Here is a 25,939-nt window from a genome sequence, read left to right on the forward strand (position 1 = left end):
CACACACACACACACACACACACACACACACACACACACACACACACACACACACACACAAAGCCAAAATGATTCAGTGAACAGTAAAACACATCTTTTCTTTTGTTCCCATATGTACAGCAGTCTTCATCTTTTGTTCCTAAAAGCTTTTTAAACCGGAGGCTCATTGGTAAAATTGCAAAGAGGCCTAGTTTTCACTTTCCAGAGCAACAAGCTACGTGACAGCAAACAAAACAAGAGCAATTTCCTGGGAATTAGTTCATTATGTCAACCACATTTCTATTATTTGCTCATAATCGGAACCATTCTTTTGTTACGTTGGTATATAATTCTACTAAAAATGCCATTTTTATCAAACGTGCATGTTGTATCTGTTCCTGTGTTTAACTTAATCCGACCTACGTACAACAAGCCTGAATTTGGAACCCATCGTTTGCATTTCAAAATTAAGATGGAGAGGGAATTTCAGGAACACTTCGTGACAGTTAATTCCTGAATAATTTTCCAAATAAAAATACACACAAAAGATGCCATATTCTGTAGTATAAACAACAGAAAACCATTGATGCCTAAAGAAATTTTAGAAACACAACTCTGTGTAAACATCTGCTTTTCCGGTGTTGCACTGAGAGCATTTGTTCTGCTCTGATGACGGCACGCATCGATGAACGAAAAACGCTCCAATCTTTTCAACTTTCTCACAATTTGCAACTTCCTGTATCCATTATTGTGTAGGTAAGTCATGCTGACTAGAGATTTGACCGTTCTGTCCACCTGCACAGAGATTAGCTGCTCAAACGCTTCCTGAGTAAGGTTTTGCATGTATGGGTAGATGGCTTTCATACATGACATTTGGATAGTATTACGACAATTATGGATACATGTATTGCCATTATTCATATTAAAGTCACACAAATTGTGAGAGAGTCACAAGAGAAAGAGCAAAAGTGCCCCAGGAGATGTTGCTAAGATATTAGAGGAACCCAAGAAAATCACAGGTGTTGTTACATCACTACATCAGTAGGTCAAAGTCCACATGAAATACTCCAAAACGATATCTTTTGTCATTTACTCTGTGTCTATCTTGACATTGGTCAAAGTCAGACTCTATGCCATAATATTTGCAGTAAATTTCAGAGTTGCACTATAAAAAAAAAAAATTTAAATGGCCAACAAAACAAAACAAAAACAGAGCGACACTGTAAAAGGAAATGTGCCTGCGAGGCTACATCACTGGGACGGCCAGCTGCACTTACCTTTTCAATTTTGTCCAGCCATTCCTTATTCTGGGCCAACTCGGCCATAAAAGCCTGGTGCTTCAGCCATTTCTTATGAAGCTTCTGGGTCTCGTCTCGACTGCTGTCCCTCGCCATTAGCATCTTCTCATACACCCAATCCCCCAGCTGGGTGAGAGACACAGATACAGAAGGAGGTGTCAGTACTGGACAGTTACAGTAAATAACTGAGGAGCTGATGCTGCACAGAGGAATTCCTCACTTTAAAAGACGTGACCAGACCAAAGCATTCATCAGTAGGTACATATATTATTCTAATTCATGCATATATGATTCCATTAATTTGTTATGCAGAAAAACTGAATTATAAATAAGGTGCACTGTAACTAAACAAGGTCAAACACACACACATTAAAATTTAATGATGCACAGCAAGCACATGTAAGCAGACACACGTGTACCAACAAGCATGGCGGCAGGGATCTACATGTGCACAACCCCTCACAGACAGTATCCTCAGCTTCAACACACCCACGCAGAAATCACCCCCCTACACACGCACACCCCCGCTCTCCATCAAAGAGCAAAATGTGTACATTTTCCACACGGGGACCATCTGCGAGAGACAAACGGTGAAAAAAAAAAAAAAAAGAGCCTCACGCCTGCGCTGAGAGCATCACCAAAATATTCAGGTCAGCATCGGCTCCCTCGTCTCTGCCTCATCAACATTCTCATTCCTGCGTGTAATATTTCCACCTGCACCGCCAGCCCCGCACCTAAACCAGATATGCAAATAGAATAACCCCGTTTACCGGCAGTGTTTAAGATCAGCAGCCCACGGGGTTGTGGCAGCTGCAGGCAGCCGCTGGTATCCGCATCCTCGCTCGTCTGCTGTCACACGCATGCAAAGATGCTCTTCACCGCAGAGCCAGAAAGAAAAAAAGAAAAGAGAGGACGGAAAGAGTTGAGGGGTGCCTTCTGCAGAGCCAAATACCCTGGGCAGTGATGCAAAGGTGAAGGGAAAACGCCAGGCAGGAGGGTAAATAACAACAATCCTGGAGAGAAGAGACAGACTGGAGACTTCAAACTGAGGCTGCGCTACCCTCTCTTCCCTCTCGCTCTGTCTCTCTCTTGCACTCAAACAGGAGAGAGAGGAGGGGCGGGGGCAGAACAGTGACGAGGGAAAGAGTGAGGATGACTGAGAGAAGAAGAAAAAGAACCCCTCCTTCCCAAAACAATAAAATGGCAGGCAGCCGAGCCAGTACGCGGGCGCCCCTCCCCTTTCCTCACACCTTCAGCGAGCGGGCAGCTGAGTGAGCGAGTGAGCCAATCGGCTGGTTGGAGGAGAGATGAAGTGTATAAGGAGAGGAGAGGGAGGAGCTAAAGCCTGGGATTAGAATTTTTAGGGGGGCAGGGGGAGCAAAGCCTCCGGGCTCACCGGTCACGGCTAATGATGCCGAGCTGGGGAAGGCGGAGGGGCGGGTGTGGACTTGGTGCACGAAGATGGATGAATGAGAGGGGCTCAAAGCTTTAACTGATTGAAGCCCATCAGTGTGCATTAACAGCTGAGCTCACGACTCTTCTACAGCTGCTTTTGTTTCATCTTCTCCTCCCTCTCCATGTACATCACCTTCTTCTATCATCCCTCTCTTCCTCTCTGCAGCAGTCCCAGGCAGCTGCACTCTCTGTCTCCAGCTTGCCTGACACTGCTGCAGTGGTAAAGCACAGAGAACAGCGAGAGAGAAACAGCAAAGGGACACTAAAAAGAAGGGGGCTGATAATGGGCAGAGAGGTAGGGAACGACTGATTGATATATTTATATGTTTGACGGCTCTACTGCTCCCCTTTCCTTAAACAGGCCACGGTCAGATTTCAGTCCACTTTCCCTCAATCTGTCACATCATCCTTCACCTATCATCACACAGAACAGACAGGTAACAGGCCTCACATATTTGCACACATACATGAATTTGCAGACAGATGTGTGTGTGCCACTTACTTGCAAAGGTCATGGGTGCAAACACACACACAGACACACACACACACACACACACACACACACACACATACTGCAACTATAGCGGTCATGGAGGGTCACAGGCTGATGCCTCTAGAGAGTGTAAATGAAATGAATGAGCAAGGAGGAGGAGAGCTTTTAGGTGCATTGGGGGAAGGATGAATGAACAGCTGACGTAAAAAGCAAAGAGAGGGACGGGGTGGGGCGTAATGGAAGAAAGAAGAGGGTCAAAGGAGGACTCAGAGTCATCATCATGCTATCAGGCTTCATCACTACTTCATCACTGTCCCCTAATTTTCCACTAATAGACATAAAAAAAAAAAAGTACATCAGGAAAGCCACCTTGGAAAACTGTGTGTGTGTGTTTAGGTTTTAAAGCAATGGACTTAAGGAGAATGTTTGGATAAAGACTAAAATTACATTTCTATACGTCACACTTTTTCACAAAACACAGGTGTAGCTATGCTAATGTGTGGTAGTGTCTGTGAAGAACCAAAGGCTCGAGGTATCGCTGTTTCTTTTTTCGCCCACAGATGCTAAATGAAAGGTTATCAGCAGGATGAGCAACACCTGAGGCCCTTTAAAACTTTCCCAATCTCGCAGTGGGTCTCTCTAATGTGATGCCAGTGTCAATGCTGAGAACAAATTTAGAACCAGCTCCACGAATTTTCATCAACAAAGAACTGATAGTGATGTCAATAAGGTGTTGGAACCATGTGACCATAGAAGTGTTTATAGGAGGGATTAATGCTAGAAGCTCTCTCCTGACTGGCCAATGCCGCTCAAAGATTCTGTCTGCCGTGATCTTCTTCCTTCTAAAGTTAATCCAGCTTCTGCAAGTAATCCTATGTATTTCTTCAACTTGTAAAAATATAGTGTTTCTCATTAGACACCAATGCAGATCTGACTCTGCCCTGTCACAGCATCAGCATAAACAGGGCTTCTGACACTCAGAGGTGTGATTCCTTTTCTGGGCTTGGCTACAGCTGTTGATGTCTTTCTTTTGCGCTCCAAATACACTGTCGCACATTCTAATGTGCCGATTCCTACATGCAATTCCAAATTCATTGCATTGCCCATTTTGTTGATGGCAGAAGACAACAGTGTCACTGGTGGTGGTCAGAGGGCCATTGTCCGGCAGCCTCGCCTCTGTCAGTGCACCCCAGGGCAGCTGTGGCTACAATGTAGCTTGCCATCGCCAGTGTGTGAATGTGTGTGTGAATGGGTGGATGACTGAATGTAGTGTGAAGCGCTTTGGGGTCCTTAGGGACTAGAAAAGCGCTATACAAATACAGGCCATTTACCATTAAATGAAAAGACCAATGAGTTCAGGGCTAATGCTAGTTCACTGCAGATATTCTATGAAAGACACCACAAAAGGCTCAAGATATCAGGAATATCAAACTCAGTACTTTTCCTCCTCAGCATGCAAAAAGTCACCCAATCTAAAAGCCTATGTGACAAAGCAAAAGCACTGGCAGGCTTGAGGGCATTTACAGAGTAACTTAACATGTGCTACATCTATCTTTATAGATACCCACTATATTTAGCCTGTCAGCCTCTGGGCATACACCTGCTCTTTACTGAGAACAGTTCAGGAAGGGAATCCAGGTGAAAAGCCACTGCATGATCTGTAACTCAGTGTACTTCTTTGGTCCCCTTTTGTCCTGAAGACATTGTTGGACTGTGAAAAAAGCGGAAGAGACAGGCTGATGGGAAACTGTAAAGATGCAAGAGGAGAAAAATCAGCTTCGTTCTTTTCAGCTTTTTTTGGGCTGACGTTGACAACATGCAGCCACCATTTCCTGATACAGTGTCACATGTGCAAGTTCACTGAGGGGCCCACCATCACCACCCTGTAACACCATCTGTCCTTTCCATCTCCCCTTCATATGGATTGTCCAGGGTATTTCCAAAATATTCATCAGCCACAACCTCCTAGACTCTACAGGATCTTTTAATAAATGCACAAACTTCTGCACAAATTAAAAAAAAAAGTATAACAATCCTTTAAAGAAATATATTTTTATACGGTCATTTCATGTTGAACTGCTCTGTCCACAAATAAAGTGGTACATGGCTTTGGGGCTGACAGTTGCTAGTAAGCACCTGGTATTATGGGTGATCCTATAAAGTGTTTACCAACCACTCCTAAATCAGTTAGTGGTTTTCTTTACAAGTCGGAGCAAAAGAGAGGTACTTTAGTCTCCCACCTCAATGTTAGGTGAGAAGAAAGGAAGTGTAGATGGTGAAATAGGTAAAAGCACAAAGAACAAAATCCAGGAACACTCGCTAAAGATCGTGCGGTGCAAGTATGATCAAAGTGCTGAATACAGGGGTGTCCTTCATCTACCCCACCGACCAGACCGAAGCGTTCAGTATAAACTGTATATGTGATGCAATTTTGGATAAAACTATCTGATTTTGTTGTAAATGTGTCAGCCAGTGGATAGAGAGCAGCAGTGAGTAACAGGAAGCACGAGGACGCAGCCTGGCCCGAACAGAAGAACACACCCTGCTAGCAGAGAGCTCAGGTTCCTACAGACTGACGCAGTGTCACTCATCCACTGTACACACACACACACACTTACGGACACACCGACACACACTCAGCCTCCTTTTGCATGCTGTGTTTCTAGAGATATGCATTCAACGCTTCATGTACACACATAAACAAGTCGTTGACACACGCACACACGCACACTCATGTATACAGTGAGATACACTCTTCCTCCCTTGAATTAGTGATGAGGGACTGAGCTGCTGAATTATGCAGGAGGCACAAAGAGAGAAAGTTGCTGAAACTACACATGGTTTTGGCCCAGAAAGAAGGAGGTGACTCTGCTGGGTGAGAGAGCAAAAACTGCAGGGGCGAGCAGAGGGGAGCCGTGTGCAGCGTAAACACACACACACACACACACACACACACACACACACACACACACACACACACACACACACACACACACACAGGAGGTGTGGACCATATCAATGATACTTTCCAACAATAGCAGCATGATTAAAGCGGGCATGCTCAGACTCCATTTGTACTGTATCTCCGCTCACTGTTAGCATGTGTTTGCATAGCATAAAGCTGCACATAAAGGACATTTTGAGGAACATAACACCTCCCCCAAAAACAAAAATATTTCAATAATTCTTTTTAACCAGTTTTGCTAACCGAGGCTTCATTAGCTAGAGCATAAAATACATTTTTGGCTATGAAATGGTGTGAAATAGCAGGAGAACGCTTTGTTTTCTTTCATAAGCAGCACAAACCCCTCGTCTTTACTGTATGACGGCCATGTGCATAGTCAGCCCCCAAAGGCCCATTCTGAGCCAGCAAAATCTCTGCAGTAACTTGAAGAGATGTTTACTTTTGAATCTAAAGAACAGGGAAGAAACTGATAAACAAACACAGATTTTTCGGGTTTTCCTCTCTATTAACGTAGGGCCTTATCATACAGTATTAAGCGCCTTGAGGAGACTGTTGTGATTTGGCGCTATATAAATAAAGCTGAATTAAATTGAACTGAATTTTTAGCCTTTTACCTCATGACAGTCCTGGAGAAACCTCTGAAGTTCCCACTGGTCATTCAGTTTTTCCAGCCACTGCTGGGCCAGCCCTCTGTTCTTGTTTCCCCTGAAAAAGCAAAGGAAAAGGAGACTTCAGTCAAAATAACTCCGATTTCATTTCAGTTGTTTAGATGTGTGTGTACATTAGAAGCATTAGGTATTTACATCAGATTTAGGCTTAGTGTTACGCATTATAAGAGTGGTTAACTGAGTATGTGCCCAACAATCGCTACGGTTGCTGTAGATTATAGAATATTTCACAAGCGTGATCAGTATCAGAGAGACATGGTAATGTTGCTAAAAGAGATCCATGTTTACTGCTGTTAACTGTAGATAAAGTAAAATATAGTCACTTTATTTCTAACAAAAGCTAATGCAGTAAAATTAATTATTACGTGAGCTAAATAAAGTCCATAAATTCCACTGTGCTTTGTTCATTTGTCTGTCTCCAGCACAAAAACAACAACATATGCTTCTTCTCATTTCTATTGTGAGGATACACTTAGAAATCTATAGCCACAAATAACCAGCCCCACCCCCCTCACACAACACGCTGCACAATCTCAGCTTTCACAGAGATTTCACGGACGGGTGTCAGTCCTGGACCAAACACACCACACTCTGCTTTCTGTCTTTTGTCTTGCTCTTGCTTTGATTTAAATCCTTTAGCTGCAATTATTCTTTGTATTTTGTTAGCGCAGCAGTTTTTGCGCTACGGACCGGTTTATGTCCGACAAGATTTTCACGGACCGGCCTTTAAGGTGTCACGGATAAGTACAACAAAATAAAACCAGTACCAAAAAAAATAAGATTTATTCATAACAAATGGGAAAGACCCAGGGAAACAGAGTTAATGAGAAAAACAATTAAAAACAAACAAACAAACAAAAAAGATAAAAACCCTGAAAATAGCAGGTAACTTTTTCAAGTTACCAACTGCTTGAAGTGCTTTCCTGTTTATAATTTGAGATTACTGTTATATACACTATGTAAATATATAACCGGTATAGTTCAATAGAGTAAAGCTACACACAAAAATCCTCCAACTTTCATTCATTCTAAATGTGTTCATAGACAGTGTTAGCTGCCAATGAGAGAATTTAAATGTTTTTATGCCTTTTTGATTAACATTAAACCTCATTAATGAAACTGAATCACTGATCATCACCGTCCTCTGTTTCAGAGCTTCTAGTTACAAACTGTCATCAAAAATGTACGGGAACAGTCCCATAAAAGTCTGAACACCTTCCTGATTTCAGTTCGGCTCTTCTCTTGCTCACGATCATCGTCCTGTACCTTTCTGTACCATTTTTCAACCCGGCTGCTATTTTTAGGTCACTGCTCCTGGAAGTCCCGTACCAAACTCGTGTCACGCTTCGGGTGAGTTGCAAGATCAGGATTGTACTCATATTTTTTTCACATTAATGAGATGTTGCAACCAGAATTTGTTCCCCAGGGTCAGACTGACCATGCACAGTTCCGCTGAGCGTGTCAAAACGATCGTGTCATCATGTGCTGGCACACCACGCACAGAAAGCTTTCTTAAGGTCAGTAGTTCTTAAGGTTCTTCTCCACGGCTCCCTCCTCCAGCTTTTTTGGAGGGATACTGAGGCGTTCCCATGCCATCTGGGTCTGCCCCAGGGCCTCCTACAAGCTGGACATGCCCTAACCACCTCAACTGGATCCTTCTGATGTGGAGAGGCACCAGCTACTGTACCTCTAAGGCTCATCTCCACTGCTTGTATCCATCAACTCTTTCAGTCTCTACCTATAACTCATGATGATGGTAGGAATGTAGATTGACCAGTAAATCAGCAGCTTCCTACCAGCTGCATCACACTGAATGAGTTGAAGGTTTTTACTCAAAGGGAAATTTGGTCAAATTTAAATCAGATCAGGGCTTTGATTTTTTTAATAGACACCTTTCTGTCATTTTTTTTTTAATCACACTTCATACTTCAGACTATTAGCACTTACATTTCTTTTCTCTATATTGTTTTGCATGTACAGCACGTGGTACCTGTTGGCAAGAGTGTCGATGCGCTCCTTAATGCGTTCAGAGTAGATGTTGTTCTGGCTGATCAGACTTTCTCCTGCCTCGATCACAGCTTTGATCCTGTGCAGGTTCAGCTCCATGGTGGTGGTGAAGTCCTTGTGTTTCTTTATAGCCGCTTCCACTGTTTCCACTGTGGTGGGCAGCTCCACGTGAGCGAGCGCAGACTCCTAGAAGATAAAGACAGGAGAAGTCACATGATTTCTTTTTTTTCTGGTTCAAGAACTAAAAGTTAAAGTGAAAGAGAAGAATAAATGTGATTGATACGAGTTAATATTGTTATTTTCAAATACTGGATTGCCGTTATTTGAATCCAGTATTCAAGTGTACATCCTTTTAGATAGTCAGCTGATCATACAGTATCCATGTTTATCAGAAGGCTATTTTTGAGGATATCTGCGTTAGTGGTATGGTAACATATATATGACCAATCACAGCTCTGATTGGTCAACTGATTTTATAAAGGAAGATAAAACTAAGACTTCATCTCTTTGTAGAATTATGAAGCAATAACACAAAAATAGGCTGAGAGCAACACAGAAGTTGAGGTGTGTGCAAAAGGAAACACGCAGTAGTTCAGCAAGAGCCACATGAATGTGTGTGCGCTTGAAGTACTTTAATCAGTGAGACTGCAATGAAAAAAAGAACATGTTGGATTTACTTAACACAGAGGTGGACAGTGGTTGCACACAGATGTTTCGCTTTGGCAGCGACACAAACAACTGAGTTCAATCAACACAAGTTAGTCATATTTAATAAACTCTGTGCAATTTGTGTTGATAAAACGTGATTGAAACATGTTTAGATGAAGTAAGTTGAGCTCTTGGAATATTTTAATCCTTCACAATTTTCTCACTTTAATCCAACACTATTCAAGTTATTGAATACTCGGTCACTTAAATACTACACGTTATCTTCATATTACATAATGTTCAACAAAGTCTAAAGTGGTTAACATAACATTTTAATAGATTTACAGCAACTTCCACTTCATCCAGCCTATCACCTTATCAAGGTTGGGCGGGCCTATCATAGATGTGATAGGGGTACACCCTGGACAGGTCGCCAGTCTATCATAGGGCTAATATGGGGCGATCGTGGCTCAAGAGTTGGGCGTTCGCCTTGTAATCTTGATTGTTGTGTCCTTGGGCAAGACACTGCCTACTCGTGGTGGTCAGAGGGCCCGGGGGCGCCAGTGTCCGGCAGCCTCGCCTCTGTCAGTGCGCCCCAGGGTGGCTGTGGCTACAATGTAGCTGCCATCACCAGTGTGTGAATGTGTGTGAATGGGTGGATGACTGGATGTGTAAAGCGCTTTGGGGTCCTTAGGGACTAGTAAAGACTAGTAAAGCGCTATACAAATACAGGCCATTTAATACATAGAGATAAGAGAGTACCCACTGCAAATTAAAAACCCAGGACCTTCTTGCTGTGAGGCAATAATGCTAACCACTGCACCACAAAGCTGTCAATCTAGACTTAACAAAAGTAGGAAAGCTATGATTACAAGGCTTGATGCTGAGTGTGTCTTGTCTGCCTTTTATCCAGGGATTTTCCTGTGGTCTGAAATCTCCTGTGATCTTGTGGATTTCATGAGTCGAGGCAACTAACCACTCTTACTAGATTGTATCATGTGATCTCGACAAGAACAAATCAAGTTGTTGAATTTCATACAGATCCCACATGATTTAATTACGTTCACCATAGAAACAGGAAATTATTTTGTTCAAATTACAAGTTAGACTTTTGTAAATGTAACAACCAATTTCCTTTTTTTGGGGGGTGTGAACAACATGACTATAATAATAATAATAATAATGTGTAACCTATTTGGACCCAGGTAGCAAAGGCATATTCTGATCCACAGCATGTTAGGTCACAGCATAAGACACCATTTCAATTTATCCTAGTAACAAGTGACCATCTTTTGTAACACAGAAAACTCAGGGTCAACCTAGAAGTTACTTGGTTTACTTTGGTTTAGGGCTCATTAGTTTCACCTGTTTGTTTCCACCTGCATCTTCTCATATGTATTTTTTTTGTATATACTTTATATATATAATCATGTCTGTTTTGTTTATTTGCATTGGCTAATTGACCTTTCTCTGCCTCGTGTTCTTCATTTAAATATTTTGTTTGTTTTCCGTTATTTGAACATCTTTAGGTTTTGGTATAATAGTCAGAAACTGAAGCCTTTAAAATTGACTCTGCAGGAAAATGGGTTTGTTTCTTTGCCATTGAGTCAAACAGAATAGAAGAAAAATAGGCTCATTCACTGATAATGAAATTCTTATTTTAACGACTAAACGAGCCCATATTTAAACTCCACAATTTAAAAATGAACATCCTCTGAAATGGGCTGTACCATAAGCAGGAAGGACTATTCCTAAAAGTAATTAGTTTGTTTTGTCAACAGTTTAAGAGCTGACTGAAAGACAACAATTGCATTTCGTCTGTATCTACAGTTGTCTTCACATTCAGAGAAAATAAATCAAACTGAGGAATTAAACAGGGAGATGAAGACAGAGATCAATGGCCTGGAACATCTTTCACACTTATTGGAAAAAATGCTGCTCTCTCTAAATCAACCCCTTCAGGCTAATAAGAAGAGCTGGTCCCTGGTAAAGATTTGTTAGCAAACTGAAAGAGACGTCCCGGCCAACACACACACGGACGCACACACATCCGCGAGCAGACACACACGGTCAGTGTCAGTTTTGCCTGTGACATTTCAGATCGGAAAACTAAACCTTTTTACATGTAATACAGACACAAATGCTGACTGCATAGCCAGAACTGACTGTTGGTCTTCACCACGTGGAAAAACTTCACCCGTAGAGCAGTTGAGGCTTTGAAAAAATATTTATAAAGCAATATGAGTATGATGTTTTAATACAGCGCTTTAATACATTATAAAAACAAAAGCCCGGCCATTATTTGACCATCTGACAATTTCTAAATCTTCTTTTCTCATCACTTTAGAAACACTGATCAGGGTGGGAGGTGGTCATATCTTCTGTTTGAAGAAGGGCAGTCAATTAGAATCAGGCTGACTTAAAAGGGAAAAAAAGAAGGTGGTTTTAAAGGGGGCGGAGCTTGTTTCACACAGAGGTTGAACTGAGAGGCTTCATCAAGGACAATAAACCACGCAAAGCTACTCTAGCAGAATTTGAGTATAAAAATATGAAGCTGAAAATCAGTTGTCACTTTTATTTTGCTAATGCGCTGAAAAATAAAAGACTGATTTTTGCAAACAAACGGGTAGTTTGTATTTGAAGAAAATCTAGCAAAGTAGAAAGTGTATAATTGGCGCAGTCCTATAAATACCACCGTAACATCATATGGTGGTAACACAAAAACAGACATGAGCATCAGAACACTGCCAACAGCTCTTCCTCCTACACTTCATCAAGAAGCTAGAAAATACATATAGAATTACTAGAAGCTGCTGCTCCAACACCCCATAACACAGACACACTGCAAGAAGACACCTGCTGACGCACACGTGCACACACACGCACACACACACACCCTCCCTCTCCTCTTTCTTTTGCTGGCCGAGCTTTAGGCCAACGCCCAGGCTAGCTGATGCTCTGCTGCAGTCACCAGGCATTATTAAATCTGTTTACAGAGACTTCAAGTTGTTTTGATGCAATAAAAAGTATAATAACAGAGTTTATTCATTATCATTTAGGCTGACTTAAGGATGAAGTAGTAGTGGTAGACTATTTTCTCATCAGATACTGACCTCAGTTCCAAGTTTAGTGTATAGTAACATATGTCCATTTCAGCCAACTCTTTCTTTTTCTATTTCTGCTCCTTACTTTGGTTCACTGTTATAAACGCAGAGTAAGTAGGATTTATTTCTGCTGCTCAAAATAAGGATAAACAAATGACGGCATTAGCTGGGCTGCATATTCTTTTTCTTTACTGATTTTGTGTGCTCTATAGAGCTCACTCTGGTCTTGTCACGGTCCTGGATCGGTGACCCGGTGTTTTGAGTTTTGTACTTTGATTTTTGGTGTCATCATGGTTTATGACTGCTAGTGTTTTGGTTTCTGTTTTGTATTTCTAGCTCTCTAGTTCTTCTTTGTTCTGTGACTTCCAGTTCTTAGGTTTTGTTCCTGTGGCCTCATGTTTAGTTCCATCTTCATATTTATTTTCTTGCGCCACAGTCAATCATGTCTCATGTCGCAGTTTGTTTCTCCTGTCTCTGTGCTCCCTGTTCCCTCTATTCAGTGTCAAGTCCGTGCCTCTGTGCCTGTCGTGTGTTTCCTGTTTTATTTTGATAGTCCCTGTCCTGTGTGCAGTGTGTCTGGTTTTGCTTCCTTGTCTCGTTAGCTCTGATCACTCCCAGCTGTGCTCTCCTTCTGTGTCTCTTTCCCTCGTTATCCCTCGGTTTATTTAAGCCCTGCTCTTTGCTGTGTTATACCCTCACGGTGCTGTGGTTTTCCTCTGTGTTTATGGTAATGTTCAGGTTCTCTGGCTCCTGGTTTTCTAGTTTAGCTTTCTTGTATCTCATGTTAAAGTTTTATCCAGCAATAAAACTGCCACTTTTACTTTATCATTCAGTCTCAGAGTCCTGTGTTTGGGTCCTGCATTCTGCCTGCCACCTTCTGAAGGAAAGATATGATGTCAAGGTAAATAAAAGCACAGCGAATATGATTCGCCCCCTCTGTAGCAGCAGTCTTGAAAGGCTCACCTAAAAGCTGCAGTGTAGAAGCATCGTCTAGGCTTTCTGTGATTGGAGTACTTAAAGAAACTTCATCAAGAACATTAGTCTACTGTACATAAGGTAAATAGTGGAGATGTTCACACAGGGTGTCAGTGCCATAAATAGGGACCCAAATTTCAGGACAATCCCACTAAAATTTCATTTTGCACCACTGACAGATGAAGTGACGCTGCCACACACACCTGGTTGTTGAGGAAGGATTCGGCCTGTTTGACGTCACGCAGGAATAGATGGAAAATGTGAGCCTGGACCAGAACTTCTCTCCTGCTTTCCCACATCTCCAGCAGCTTGTTCCAGCCGACATCGAGTTTCTGGAGCCACTGCTGCAGGGCGGCCTGTGGGAGAGGAGCCTCCTCGGACTCCAGGAGCTCATTCATGGCTTGCAGGCGCTCGTAGTCCTCTTCGTACCTGCGTGAACAGAGAGCTGCCCAGTTATTCTCTACACAGCCTGAAATAACATCACATAATATATTGTAGAAAACATTCACCTACCGTCCAATCTCTTCCTTGAGAGCAGCGTGCTCGTTGATGAGCTTCTCTGCCTCCTCCAGATTGTTGGGCAGCTGCTCTGAGGCAGCGGCGGTCTGCGTCTGGACCAACCAGGTGAGGAATGAGTCCAGGTCCTGACAAGACAGGGTAAGGAGCATGAATCACAATTCATTAATTATACATTAGTTCATACTCTGGAAGTTTGTGTAGACAGAAAAACTTTCTCTATGACCTCTACACGACATCCGCATACTGTTTGTACTTTTTCACTCTTGCGATGTGGAATTAAGGACCGCGTGCTTTCAGATTACCAGCTGCTCTTTTGTTAATCCACTGCCATTAGGTAGCTGAAACAAATTAATTATTTTTATAGCACCCACTTCTCCCCTGCCACTTTCTCAGTCTTCACAGTACCGAAAAATGGAGTCAGTTATTCCTTAATAATGACAGGTTGGCTGATAATTTAGCTTGAGGTCCTTTGGCCCTATTTAACTTCTATTCTCTTTGAAACTTTTCAAGTTGGTTTCTTTATTGAGCCCTGCAACAACGCCCTCAGTTTTTATGTAGAAATTATTTATCTAAGAGTTTATAAACATGTTTGAGGTTTAATCGTTCATAAACATAATTTCAGATTTGATTAAAGAGTCAGCAACTGAAAGACAGGCTCTAGACTTTATATCTCTGTAGGATGTTGAAGATGGAGGTGCCAGGAGAAAAAGGGAGGATGAGATGGAGGCAGATCATTTGCTGTGACGAACCCTAAAGGGGCAGCTGAAAGAATAAGAAATATATGTACATGAAGTCTTACCACTGCCTTGGTCTTTGACAGTCTACCCTCCTGCTTGCTCCTTGCTGCTGTTCCTGTTCCTTGGAATTGCTCCTGGTGTCTAGTTTTGTTCTTTAAGATTTTTTGTTTACATTTATAGCAAATTTGAATAAAGGTCAAGGTCATAGTGAGGAATAAACCTCACTTTTTGCTCGCTGATGAATTTCAGTAGCAAGTGGTGTTCAGAGTCAAACACTTCTTCCTTATTTGTACCTGTATGAAGCTCTGCAGTCTGCTAGCCACCATCAGCGAGTCCTCACATCCCTGCAGGGTCCGTTTGAGCTCCTCCCACTCCACACTGATGCCATCAAACTGCACAAGAACCTCCATTGCCCGAACCGGGTGAGCAGTGGCCAGATGCTCTGCCTCTTCCTGCATCACCAAAGAGAAACGCTATTATATGGTGCTGCTAGCCTACTGATACCTCAGAGTACTTAAAATCATATATACTTTTATACCTATTGATTGGTTTCTTAAACTCACTTAGCCACTAAAAACATGAGAAAATTAAATCCCTGAAATACAAAAAATCATCTCTACTTGTCCATTTAGACTCTCCAGTTAAGTGTAAAATATTACTTTTAGGGATAGATTTCAATTCTACAGCTGAAAAACGTCATATAAATGTTTTTTGTGTAAATGTCCTACCTGTAAGTGCAGTAGTTTGGGCTCCAGAACAGACAGGGCTCCCTCCATAGTAGAGAGGCGTCTCTGCAGGGCGAGGACCCCTCCCAAATCACTGCCCACATACTGGGTGGCGTCAATGGCTTTTCTCTTGTCCTGGATCTGGGACTTGATCTCGGCACACTCCAGCAGGTAGTTCTGCAGACGTAACATCGAGTCCAGTTGATCTTTCTTCTGCTCGACCAGCTCCACGATGCTGTTCCACCTGGAGAGGTGTGACAGACGGCGCACAATAAGACTGCAAGTGCACTTCAAGAGAGGCGAGTGTTGTTGTTGTGTGGGGGAAAAAAAACGTGTGATTCACGCCTACCACTTGCTTTTTGTAAAAGATTTGTTTTAGTTGTGGATATTTACTAAGTGTGTAACAGTTTTAGAACTGTTACACACTTAGTAACACGGTTTGATAAGATGACATCCTTAAATCTGGATTACATTTTTACCTAATAAGTCAATATAATCCAAATAAGCAGCAGACATATCAACCACCAATAACATCGAGGTGAAGCGATTCAGATTCAGTCATCTTCGTGTTGATGATGTGACGCTGTTTTCTTTGTAAGTCTATTTTTAACATTTCCTTTGTGTTACTCCTGACTTTGAAAGAACTCGTTGTTATTTTGACCTGATATGACCTGCTCTGATTCACGTGAGACACTTGTTTGTGCTCCACTCTGCTGCGGCTTCCGCTCAGCCTCACACATCGTCATCCAATATGTTCACCTGAATCTACTCCAGACCAACAGATCTCAGTACACACCCATTCAGCCAAGATACACGCGCGCACACACTCACGCACATATAAACACAAATCCTTGTGACCGTACTGAGGTAATGTCAGACAGAGCGCTCAGCAGGAAAACATCTCAGTGACACTGACCTCAGGGCTGGAAACCTGTTTTAAAAATGTTCAGTGAAAATTTTCATTGAATAAATATGTTATAGAATTGGAGTAGTTATGTAATTATTATGTTGTAGTTATAATAACCTGACTGAAAATTAGGTCACTAATACTGCTTTGATCCTGCCATGGTCTTATTTTTTCCTCCTTCTTTCAGCTGCTCCTTTTATTGTTCATCCCAGTGGATCATCTGCTATGCTATCCCTAGCAATCTCCTCTCAAACCAAATCCCTTCATGTCCTCCTTCACTGCATCCACGAATCTCCTCTGAGATCCTCCTATTCCTCCTGTCTGGCAACTCCACCTCCAACATCCTCTCTCCCTCTGATGTACTCATTTCTAATCCCGTCCATCCTGGTCAATCTCAGTGAAAATCCTGATATGTTTAATTCTGCCACGTCTAGTTTAGCCTCCTGTCTTTTAGTCAGTGCTACCATCCCCAAACCTTACACCGTAGCAGGTCTGTAAACCTTCCCCTTTCCCTCTATCCTTCTGTCACAAATCACCCCTGACACACGTCTCCACCCACTCCACCCACTCCACCCTGCCTGCACGCTGTTCGTCACCTGCATTGGCTGTTGTGTTGGATAGTTGACCTCAGGTGTTTAAACCTTACTACCTCTACTAAAACTAAATTAAAACAGGTATTGTGACGTGTTTTTTAAATACCATATAATCATTTGTAGTAGTAGTGGTAGTATTTATAAAATGTTATTAGCAAGTGTTAAATGTATGTTATGTTAAATATCAGTACTCTTGCTGACTCTTGTTTAGCTTTTTAACAATTTATAGATATATACCAAACTGTAGATATTACATCAGCAATCATTTTGAAAGACGGAGAGTAAAACTGAGTGAGCTGTAAGCACGATAAACGTCAGGAGATTAGACAACCGTGTGCTTTAGAGAGAGAAATACACCTTGAATTTTCCCTCCTACTGTTATAGACTGATGTTCTTTGTGCCACTTAAGCTGGGTAGAGTCGCACTGAGTTTAATATCATCAAATTAAGTTAATATATTATGCATTTAGGCTTTTACTACTGGAACACAATTCTATTAACCAATACAAGAGAAGGCGGTGAATAAATATGACTGCTTGTATGTTTGTTTTTGAATTTGGGACTCTTGGCCAGCCCCGTCTTAAATGAGGAAGCCAACACAGATGGTCACCCCAAGACCGACTCTCCACGTGCCAAGGTCACCGGACTCACGAACACCCGGCTGTCATGGACTCTGCTGCCAGACATAACTGGTCAATGAAGCGGGCTGAGACATTTAAGCAAAAAAAACAAAAACGCAATCCTATCTCAGGATCTACGTGGACAGAGATCGGAGGGAGGATGGCTCCAAGTTGCTACGATGTAAGAGCTGCATGTCGCATAATTACGATGAGAAGGCAGGTTCAACTCCCAAAGACGGCAATTTAAAAAAAGCTGTTAACAAACCCCACAACAATTCACACTCTTGGTGTTTCTCTTCTCTCCCTGTGTGTCAGCTGACTTCCCTCCACCTTCCTCTCCACCCACCTACTACGCCCCTCCTCCTGCCTCTGGTAAAATCAGTAAAATCAATTCATTTTTCAACAGAGAGCAATCAGTTCGCAAGCTGCTCTCCACAAACATGTTTACGCTGTTAGAGCTCATTTTCTGAAGTTTGAACCTTTACTAATAAATATTGTTTGTCACATATGGCAGTGCTACAGTACTACCATGTATGTTATGTACTACAGCGCTGTACTTTGGTAACTGAGGCTGATTTAAATAATGTAACTTTGACCTTATTCCACTCAATCACATTTTATCTTATTTTTAAACGTTGTACTCTCAATGCCTTAGCAATGAAATTGTACACAGAGAAGTCACAGCACTCCAATCCAACCAACCAACAGCCGACACAGGAACTATATTAACTATATTACTAATATAAGGTTCATCTGTGAGTTGGTAGGCACATCTATTTGTTACCGTGGTAAATGATGCAGCTGAGCGTCTATAATGTGAATTCGCATGGCATTTGTTCACTGCTCTGGTGTTATGAGCAGATATGCTGATGTGCTGCCACTAAGTTGTTAATGAAGCTGTGATGTGATACTGACCGTGCATTTTTAAATAGAACTTTCCAGCACTTTGAACAAAGTACTTTCTTATGTATGAAAAACTGCAAACAGGCCTTGACTCACATTAGCAGTATTAGCATGATGATCAGCAGTGGTTGTGTTCCCAGTTTAGGATTTGAGTATTCAGTTACTAACAGATGGATCCAGCCAGTATTACTCATGGTAGCTGTAGTAAAGGTTATAGTACTGAAAACATAATTTGTAATTACTGTTATCACTTCGATTGTTGCTTTTGTTTCAGTACCTAGAGTTGAGGTGGTCCTGACAACCTCTGACCTCTGTAGAAGATGGATGACCTCCATCCAGGAGCTGCTGAACTATCTGATTAACATCCAGGATCCTTCCCATCAGGCTGTTCATCTCCTGGTCCAGGCTCTCAAATCTGCAACATGAGGGTTGTAGTTTTGAACTGCAAAAGTTGGACTCAGCCAATTCTTGGTAACAGTTTAGACAACAAGACAGACACTGACCACCCAGCTAAGCTTTGGTAGGCCTGAGATGGTAAAACCAACTGCCTTTAGCCATTCTGTCCTCCTTCCCCTCCTCCTCACCTGTGTGCCACGACCTCCACATCCTCCAGTTTTTCTGGGATCTCCATCCTTTCCAGCCACTGCTCCTTCTCGTCAATCCACAGCTCGCAGGCATTGACCTCGCTGAACATGCGGTACACAGCGAGGGCGTCGTGAAGCCACTGCTGTCTGAGCACTGCGATTTCAGCAACCTCTGTGTACAGCTGCTCCACCTCTCCCATACGAACCTGCACCTCCTGCAGAGAGGAGGATGGACGAGGAGACAGGACGAGATGGTCGGACAAAAAGTTTATTAAATAATAAAGACATGGGAAGTGAAACATCCTTTTTTTGTTTGATTGTTGCGCCCGTACCCACCTCCTGTTCACGGTACCGCAGGGGTAGCGCCACCATGTGTTTGCGCAGTGCCACTACATGCAAACGATGTTTGTCAATGGCTTCACTGACCCCTCTGTGTTTCTTTAGCAGCGATTGAGTGGAGTACTCATCGTGTCCAAAGTCTTCACTGGACACCAGGCGGTAAGCGTCCTGCAGCCAGGCCACGACGTCGTCCGTCTCTGTGGAGAACTGGAAGAAGTTGAGCGCCTCCTGCAGATGGCTGAGATGCTGCGCAGCCTGGTCCTCCAGCCTCTTCCACTCGCCTTTAACCTCCATGATGCGCTCCTGGATCCCCGCTGTGCCAAAGCTCTTCTCACTCAGAATCTGCTTCCCTCGCTTCATGGTGTTCTGGATAGGAGGAAAGATATTTGACTCATTTGAAAAATGGCCACTTCTGGCTTGAGAAAACGCTTGATTTGCATGTGGCTGAAAAACAAATAAACCCTAAAGACCAAGAGACCTGGAGACCCTAGATCTAACATATTCATATTGTTCTCTTTCTTGTTTTCATTAAAAAGACCACCTGGTGCTTCAAAGTAAAACAAGGAGAACATGAAATTAATATCAACCAATAGTATATAAAAGCTATTGGCTGATATAGCTTTTAATGTGGGCCAGCAGATACATCCTCAAAACGTGAACTCCAAATGTTCTGTTAGGAGAAGTTGGATGGGTCTTTTTTTAGATAAACTAAAAGAAATGTATAAATGTAAATGCATAAATTTACTGAAGTCTGTGAAGTTTGGAGAAAAACTCTTACAGCAGTACATTTACCAGGTGCAGAATTGAAAACACGCACCTGCAGCAGTGAGCGGTGAGCCAGCAGTTCCCCAGCCAGAGTCTTGTGCTGTTGCAGTAACCTCAGCACACTGCTCAGGTCCTTCCCGTAGCCCTGAGCTCCCAGGATGGAGCTTTTCTCTCTGATCCAGGCCTCCGACTCTTCCAGCTCCTAATAGGACAAAAGACAAGTTTTAAAGCAGGACAATATTTGTAATGGAAAAATGAACAGGTTTAATGATTGGGTGGGGCGATTGGTGGTGCCTGGCCTGAATCCAGGGTGGGGTCTTTCTGTGTGGAGTTTGCGTACTGTCGCCATGTCTGTGTGAGGACTCCTGGTTGCTCCCATAGACATGCATGGGGCATAAAAAATGTTCAAAGCTTTCTGAAGCATCCAAGCTCCTCAGATACTGGCTCCTAGGAATAATCCCGGCAAGTTAATCCCGCCATTTTCCCCACAGCCTGCTGACCCATCTCACCTGAAAGAAGGCCCACAGTTTCCTTGACTCCTCGAGCTCAGCACGTCTTTTAGTTGCCAGGTGTTTCAGCTCCTCCAGACAGGAAGAGACATGGTTGACACGGTTACAGATCACCTGTGGGTCACATGGTTGGTAACCTGTAAAAATGAGACACAGCATTAAATTTATTAGAACCGTGAGTCAGACACAGGATATCAACCTACTCACACCAAGCCTTAAATACCAATTTTCCAATCATTGCTAAAGACAAATAAAATAAAACACTTTCACTGCAACACAATGTGTGTGTACATGCGTGTACCCTCTATTGTGGTGAACTTGAGTGCAGCAGTGTTGAGCGTCTCGACTCTCTCAGCCTGCACAGTAATATCGGCCTCCTGCAGGCCGTGCTTCTGCAGCAGGTCGTCCACCTCCAGTAGATGTTTCCCAAAGTCCCTCGAGAGCAGCTGGACCTGAAAGGAATGAAGCAACGGGAGGGAAGAAAGGCGAGAGAAATTAATGGAAGAAGAAACGATGAAACCAGGGGTTTCAATAATAAATTTTGATATCTGTGTTTATATACACACATGAAAAAACTGAAGTGTATGTAGGACTCTAGTTACAGAGTTGCTTTTGACCCCAGTACTCGTATTTTAGGTGTAGTGTCCTTTTCATTTTACGTCTCTCACGCTCTCTAGTACCTGCATGTCCTCCATCCAGTCAATCATGTACACCATGTCCTGGAAGGTCTTCTGCAAGGCCAGATTCTTCTCCAGCCGGGTCCTTCTCCCAGCCACCAGCTCCTTCAGCAGACTCCACTGGCCCAGGATATTCTCTTTACGTGCCAAAATACGCCGGATATCGTAGTATCCTTCCACCTCCATCTCCGCGGCGAGTTCCACAACCACGCCAATTCTTTCCTCGTATGAGGCTATGTCTGCCTCGATGGCTTCGTGCTTCTTCATCGCTGCCTCGACTGCTGGTAGGTCATAGCCAAAATTGTCCTGAAGTCGAAGGGGAAAACAAAGAAAGTCGTGATCTTAGATTTAATGAAACAAGTACCAGTAATACACTGAGACATTTGTCCCCCCTACCTGCGATACGAGTCTCTGATTCTCATTGAGCCAGGCTTGCCTCATGGTGGTTTTGTGGTCAAAGCGCTGAGCCAACAGCTCAAGCTTCTCCTGGCGAATCAGCTCCTTCCGTAAAGCTACACCCCTCTCGTGCTCTGCCTTCTCCAATCTCTCCCAGGCCTAGAAGATGAATGACAAACTGATTAACAGTGTTGGAGAAAGGATTAAATGTTATATATAAAATATAAACAACACAGCTTATGGGTGTATGACCTTGTTAATGTCTGAGATGAGCTTCCCATCATTAGGCACATAGGGTTTCTGGTTATTGGCTCTGAGTTTGCTTTGGATGGTGAAGAGAAGGACCTCGAGATTACCCTTCTCCTGAAACCTGGATGAGAAGCAGGAAGCTTTAGTTGGTGGGTCAGTGTCACAGTATCGCAGTCATCTCAGCAAAAAATCACTCAAACAGCACGAAAGCTTGTTGACAGACGTGTTTCTGTCTGCTGTCCAGGGTTGTGCTCATTAATTACTCACAGAGAGTCTACATTTAGTCTGAGAACAGTCTTCTATTAAAATATCCACTAATATGTATGCACATCTGCTTTTGTGCCAGTTTCACAAGTCAACAGCTGGCTGTGAGCTGCTTAAGTCACCCAGAGCCTAACAAGGCCTATTGTATCATAGCAAGACTGTGAACGTGTGTGTGTATAGGCTCTGTGGGTATCATTGCTGCTGACAGTACACTCTGAGGTGTCATGAGTCTAGTACTCTGTGCTTTTTCACTGCAAAAAAACTCAAACATTCAAATGTATAATTTTACAGTTAAGGAAGTGAAATCATCCTGTGAGCAAAAAAGGAGCCAACAAATTCATACACTGTTTAGGAAAGCTGCACTTTAGTAGGAGTCACATAAAATTACACTACTTCATCTAAAATACACAATAACTCTCATAACTAATGTAAAGTATAAACGGTCTCTAGCTACTGTTTCACATAATTCTGGCTTCAGACGCTTACAGTCCATCAGTAATGTTTCTGACTGACACAGCTACACACATACACAGCAATCTTATTTTTCTCTAATAGGGTGAAACATAAAACGTATATGGTATAAGCACAACAGTGTATTTTTCACAAGACTGGCATAAATTAAATGCATTAATTACATTAATAAATAATAAATTACTTAGTAAAGCAGATATAAGCAACTAATTCTCACACTTGAGAAGCTGTAGATTAACTGTTTTGAATCACAGCTGGTCACACCAGGTTACTGGTAGCGGTCACAAACCGAAGCTTATTTTACTATATGTGATGTGGTACAGTGGTCAGTCGTTTATCGTGGGAGTTATGTTCCAAAAATAGGTGATAGATGAGTAGCAAAGTAGCCAACTTTATTTTTTCCAATTATTATAGATGTTTTAAGACCGTAAAACCCCTCACTACACGCTTTATACACTTTTCTCAGACAGGCATGAACATTTTCACACTTTTCTCTCTTGTTTGATGGCGCAAAACGTTTCGTCGACATTGTTGCGTTTGTTGGGAGAAACCTTACAAACATACAGTAAAGCACTTCAGAGTCACACTGCTAGCGATCAAAGATTTATGTAAATTTGACAAACTGAACACATTCTGTACTGTACAGGAGACACGGCACCAGATTGATTGACAATGGTCTACAGCCAATCAGGACGCAGAACACAATGCGCTGCAAAATTGCACCCAAAAAATCAGCGAAACAGCGAGGCTGCCAAAAGTGAACCGCGTTATAGCAAGCGACCACTGTATTACATATTTACATAATTAGTTGGTGTTGTTCCTCCAGCTGCTTCTTTTTAGTATCACTTTGTTTTCCAGCTTGAAGTTGGCCCCAAGGTTTTGGAGATGCTTTGCTGTCGTCAAATTCTTCCAATTATACCGTTTCTTATGAGTTTAAGACATTTGCAAATCAAATCAAACGTTTTACACAGCGTCACAACTTTTTTGAAATTGGGTTTGCACATGTGGTGTTAAAAAAAATGACAAAATATGTTAATCTGGTATTTTTAAAGAATCATCAAACTTACTTGATGGGCTTCTCTATAGTGCAGTAGGTGGTGAAAGCCTGCAGCTGCTGCTGAACTCCGGTCAGCGAGTTGGCAAACTTCTGGTTGCTGATGACCGCGATGGTCTTCTCTATCCACTCGAGGAGCTCAGATGCCAGAGCGTCATAGCGGTTAACAATCTTCTCTGCCTCAATGCAGTTGTCTAGCACCTGGTTCAGAGAGAAGAAAGTTGCGAGGAGATTCTGAGAGCAAGATTGAAGTATGAGGCTAACAAAAAAGGCAGGAATAACCAAGAAACCCTTTAAGAATCATAATATTTAAATCCCTCTAAGGTCTGCATGTGCTAGTAAAGTGATATTACAATCATATTATTTGTTTCAGACTGCCTGCCCTTCATGTTTTAAAGCAATAGTGGCTCATTGATCTCCTCTCTGATGCTGTCAGTATGCAGGTTTTGTAGCCATATTTGGGAGAGCATGTGCGTTACCTTGCCAACGCGCTTCCCCTCCACAATAAGAGCCTTCATCTTAGAGAAGTAGTGGTAATAGGAAACCACGTATGTAATGATGGACTTTTCATCTGGGTTCTCGGTGTTCACATCTGCACAGGAGGGAGGTGACAGAAACGGAAAGATAGAAGAGTTAGCATCACCTTTAAGACCGGCACTCCTTCCTCTTAACATACAAGGAGCTGATTGTTTCTAGTATAGATCAGCACCACGGTCACTCGTCCATAAGATTTGAGAGTCTGAGTAAGTCTGAGTAATGGCTCAAGTCTTATTAATACATCAGATCTGTGCATGTCTCTCCTGCATAATTCTGAGCTCACTGTAAGACGTGACTGAAAACAATGTGTGGGAAAAAACATGCTTTCAGCTGCCATCTCATGGCCTCACCCTTCCACACAACTCACAGAAGGAAAAAAAAAAAGCTACATACGTTTAAAAAGCTTTTTTATTGCACACTTGGACAAAGTCTGAGCACATTTTCAGCGCCCACACATTTTAGAAGAGTTAAACATTTTAAACTTCCCTTACATAGCCTTTATCCTTGTCTTTTTAATCCATCATAAAAAGATTATAATGGAATGAGTATATGCATCGGCCTTTCTGGTAAAAATTGAACGTTAGTTCTAGTTTTGGGTACTGTTACATGCTTTATGTTTTAAAATCAGTTAACTTATAATGTTTGAAAGAAGCAAGCTGTGAGAACCTTTGAAGCGTGAGTTAATCTCACGTCTCCCATTTCTGTGAAAAAGAAAAATGTTGTCTATCTTACTGAGTGCAGCAGGTTTTGCACCGTTTTGGATGTTGCAGCATGGAGTGTGGTTTGCATGACTCTCACCCTCAGGGTCCAGGAGTTTCGTGAGGCCCAGGTGCTGCTCAGCGATGTTAAAGGCTTGCTGCAGGTTGTGGGTTGCATTGGATCGTGTCAGCTTGTGGAACTCTATTAGATCAGGTCTGGAGGGCACAACATGAAAAAAACAAAAATTTGTGTATGGTTGTGATTTTAAAATTTCATGTCAGTCACACCCGCTTCTCCGTGTTTATTTAAATGTGTGTGTGAATATTTTTCGTCTTTTTGTTGGTAACGTGTTTGCATCTAAAAAAAGGACTAAAAACACATACTAACAGTGCTGGTTCTATGCTGTGTACGTGTGCCCTACCTGTGTCTATGTATTAGGGCGTTGAAGGCAAGGCCGTCCCTCCAGCAGGTGGTGAAGTTCTGGATGTTGACCTCAGAGTACCTGCGACATGGAGAAATGCTTTCTAATCCTAAAGAGCTCCAAATTACTCTCACTACATTCTGACTAGATATACAGTATAACACCTAAATGATCATGAAATCTGCAGTTTGAGCTTCTAGTTTCTGTGTTTTTATTTCACTGCTCACCCTGCAGTCTTCATCTGGCACCAAAGCAGCAGCGCATCCTTGGCAGAGCGGGTTTCTCTGTTGTCCTCCGTCTCTATTTTGATCACCTGGATCTGAACAAGAAGAAGACGAACCAAGAGTTTAGTGTTTTCTGTCTGTCCCCGAGACTCATA

The 25,939-nt window shown here is 42.5% G+C and overlaps 1 protein-coding gene and 1 long non-coding RNA gene across 4 annotated transcripts in view; one reads left to right on the forward strand and one right to left on the reverse strand.

The window, feature by feature from the left end:
• sptbn4b (spectrin, beta, non-erythrocytic 4b) overlaps positions 1 to 25,939 on the reverse strand; it is a 96,362-nt gene that overhangs the window by 38,199 nt on the left and 32,224 nt on the right. For 2 of the 3 annotated variants that reach the window (XM_005744992.1, XM_013913817.1), the window contains exons 5-25: positions 25,788 to 25,879; positions 25,561 to 25,641; positions 25,239 to 25,354; positions 24,383 to 24,495; positions 23,917 to 24,104; positions 22,118 to 22,235; positions 21,866 to 22,024; positions 21,473 to 21,775; positions 21,094 to 21,244; positions 20,793 to 20,929; positions 20,336 to 20,485; positions 19,516 to 19,884; positions 19,180 to 19,394; positions 18,873 to 19,010; positions 15,577 to 15,817; positions 15,142 to 15,300; positions 14,106 to 14,236; positions 13,796 to 14,021; positions 8,849 to 9,051; positions 6,805 to 6,895; positions 1,257 to 1,403 (exon numbers count right to left, since the gene is read on the reverse strand). In XM_005744992.1, the coding sequence (XP_005745049.1) occupies positions 1,257 to 1,403; positions 6,805 to 6,895; positions 8,849 to 9,051; positions 13,796 to 14,021; positions 14,106 to 14,236; positions 15,142 to 15,300; positions 15,577 to 15,817; positions 18,873 to 19,010; positions 19,180 to 19,394; positions 19,516 to 19,884; positions 20,336 to 20,485; positions 20,793 to 20,929; positions 21,094 to 21,244; positions 21,473 to 21,775; positions 21,866 to 22,024; positions 22,118 to 22,235; positions 23,917 to 24,104; positions 24,383 to 24,495; positions 25,239 to 25,354; positions 25,561 to 25,641; positions 25,788 to 25,879 (3,528 nt within the window). Of the gene's footprint in view, positions 1 to 1,256; positions 1,404 to 2,047; positions 2,378 to 6,804; positions 6,896 to 8,848; positions 9,052 to 13,795; positions 14,022 to 14,105; positions 14,237 to 15,141; positions 15,301 to 15,576; positions 15,818 to 18,872; positions 19,011 to 19,179; positions 19,395 to 19,515; positions 19,885 to 20,335; positions 20,486 to 20,792; positions 20,930 to 21,093; positions 21,245 to 21,472; positions 21,776 to 21,865; positions 22,025 to 22,117; positions 22,236 to 23,916; positions 24,105 to 24,382; positions 24,496 to 25,238; positions 25,355 to 25,560; positions 25,642 to 25,787; positions 25,880 to 25,939 lie in introns of those variants that run through there. The other variant, XM_013913818.1, reaches the window with a different exon arrangement.
• Positions 13,326 to 13,832, forward strand: LOC102202333 (uncharacterized). Its single transcript, XR_312038.1, has 3 exons — positions 13,326 to 13,344; positions 13,451 to 13,518; positions 13,772 to 13,832. It is a non-coding gene; the product is annotated as an uncharacterized LOC102202333 (long non-coding RNA).

The sequence above is a fragment of the Pundamilia nyererei genome, unplaced genomic scaffold, assembly GCF_000239375.1.
Source record: "Pundamilia nyererei isolate P.nyererei 1_Seehausen unplaced genomic scaffold, PunNye1.0 scaffold00152, whole genome shotgun sequence".
NCBI classification, from domain to species: Eukaryota; Metazoa; Chordata; class Actinopteri; order Cichliformes; family Cichlidae; genus Pundamilia; species Pundamilia nyererei.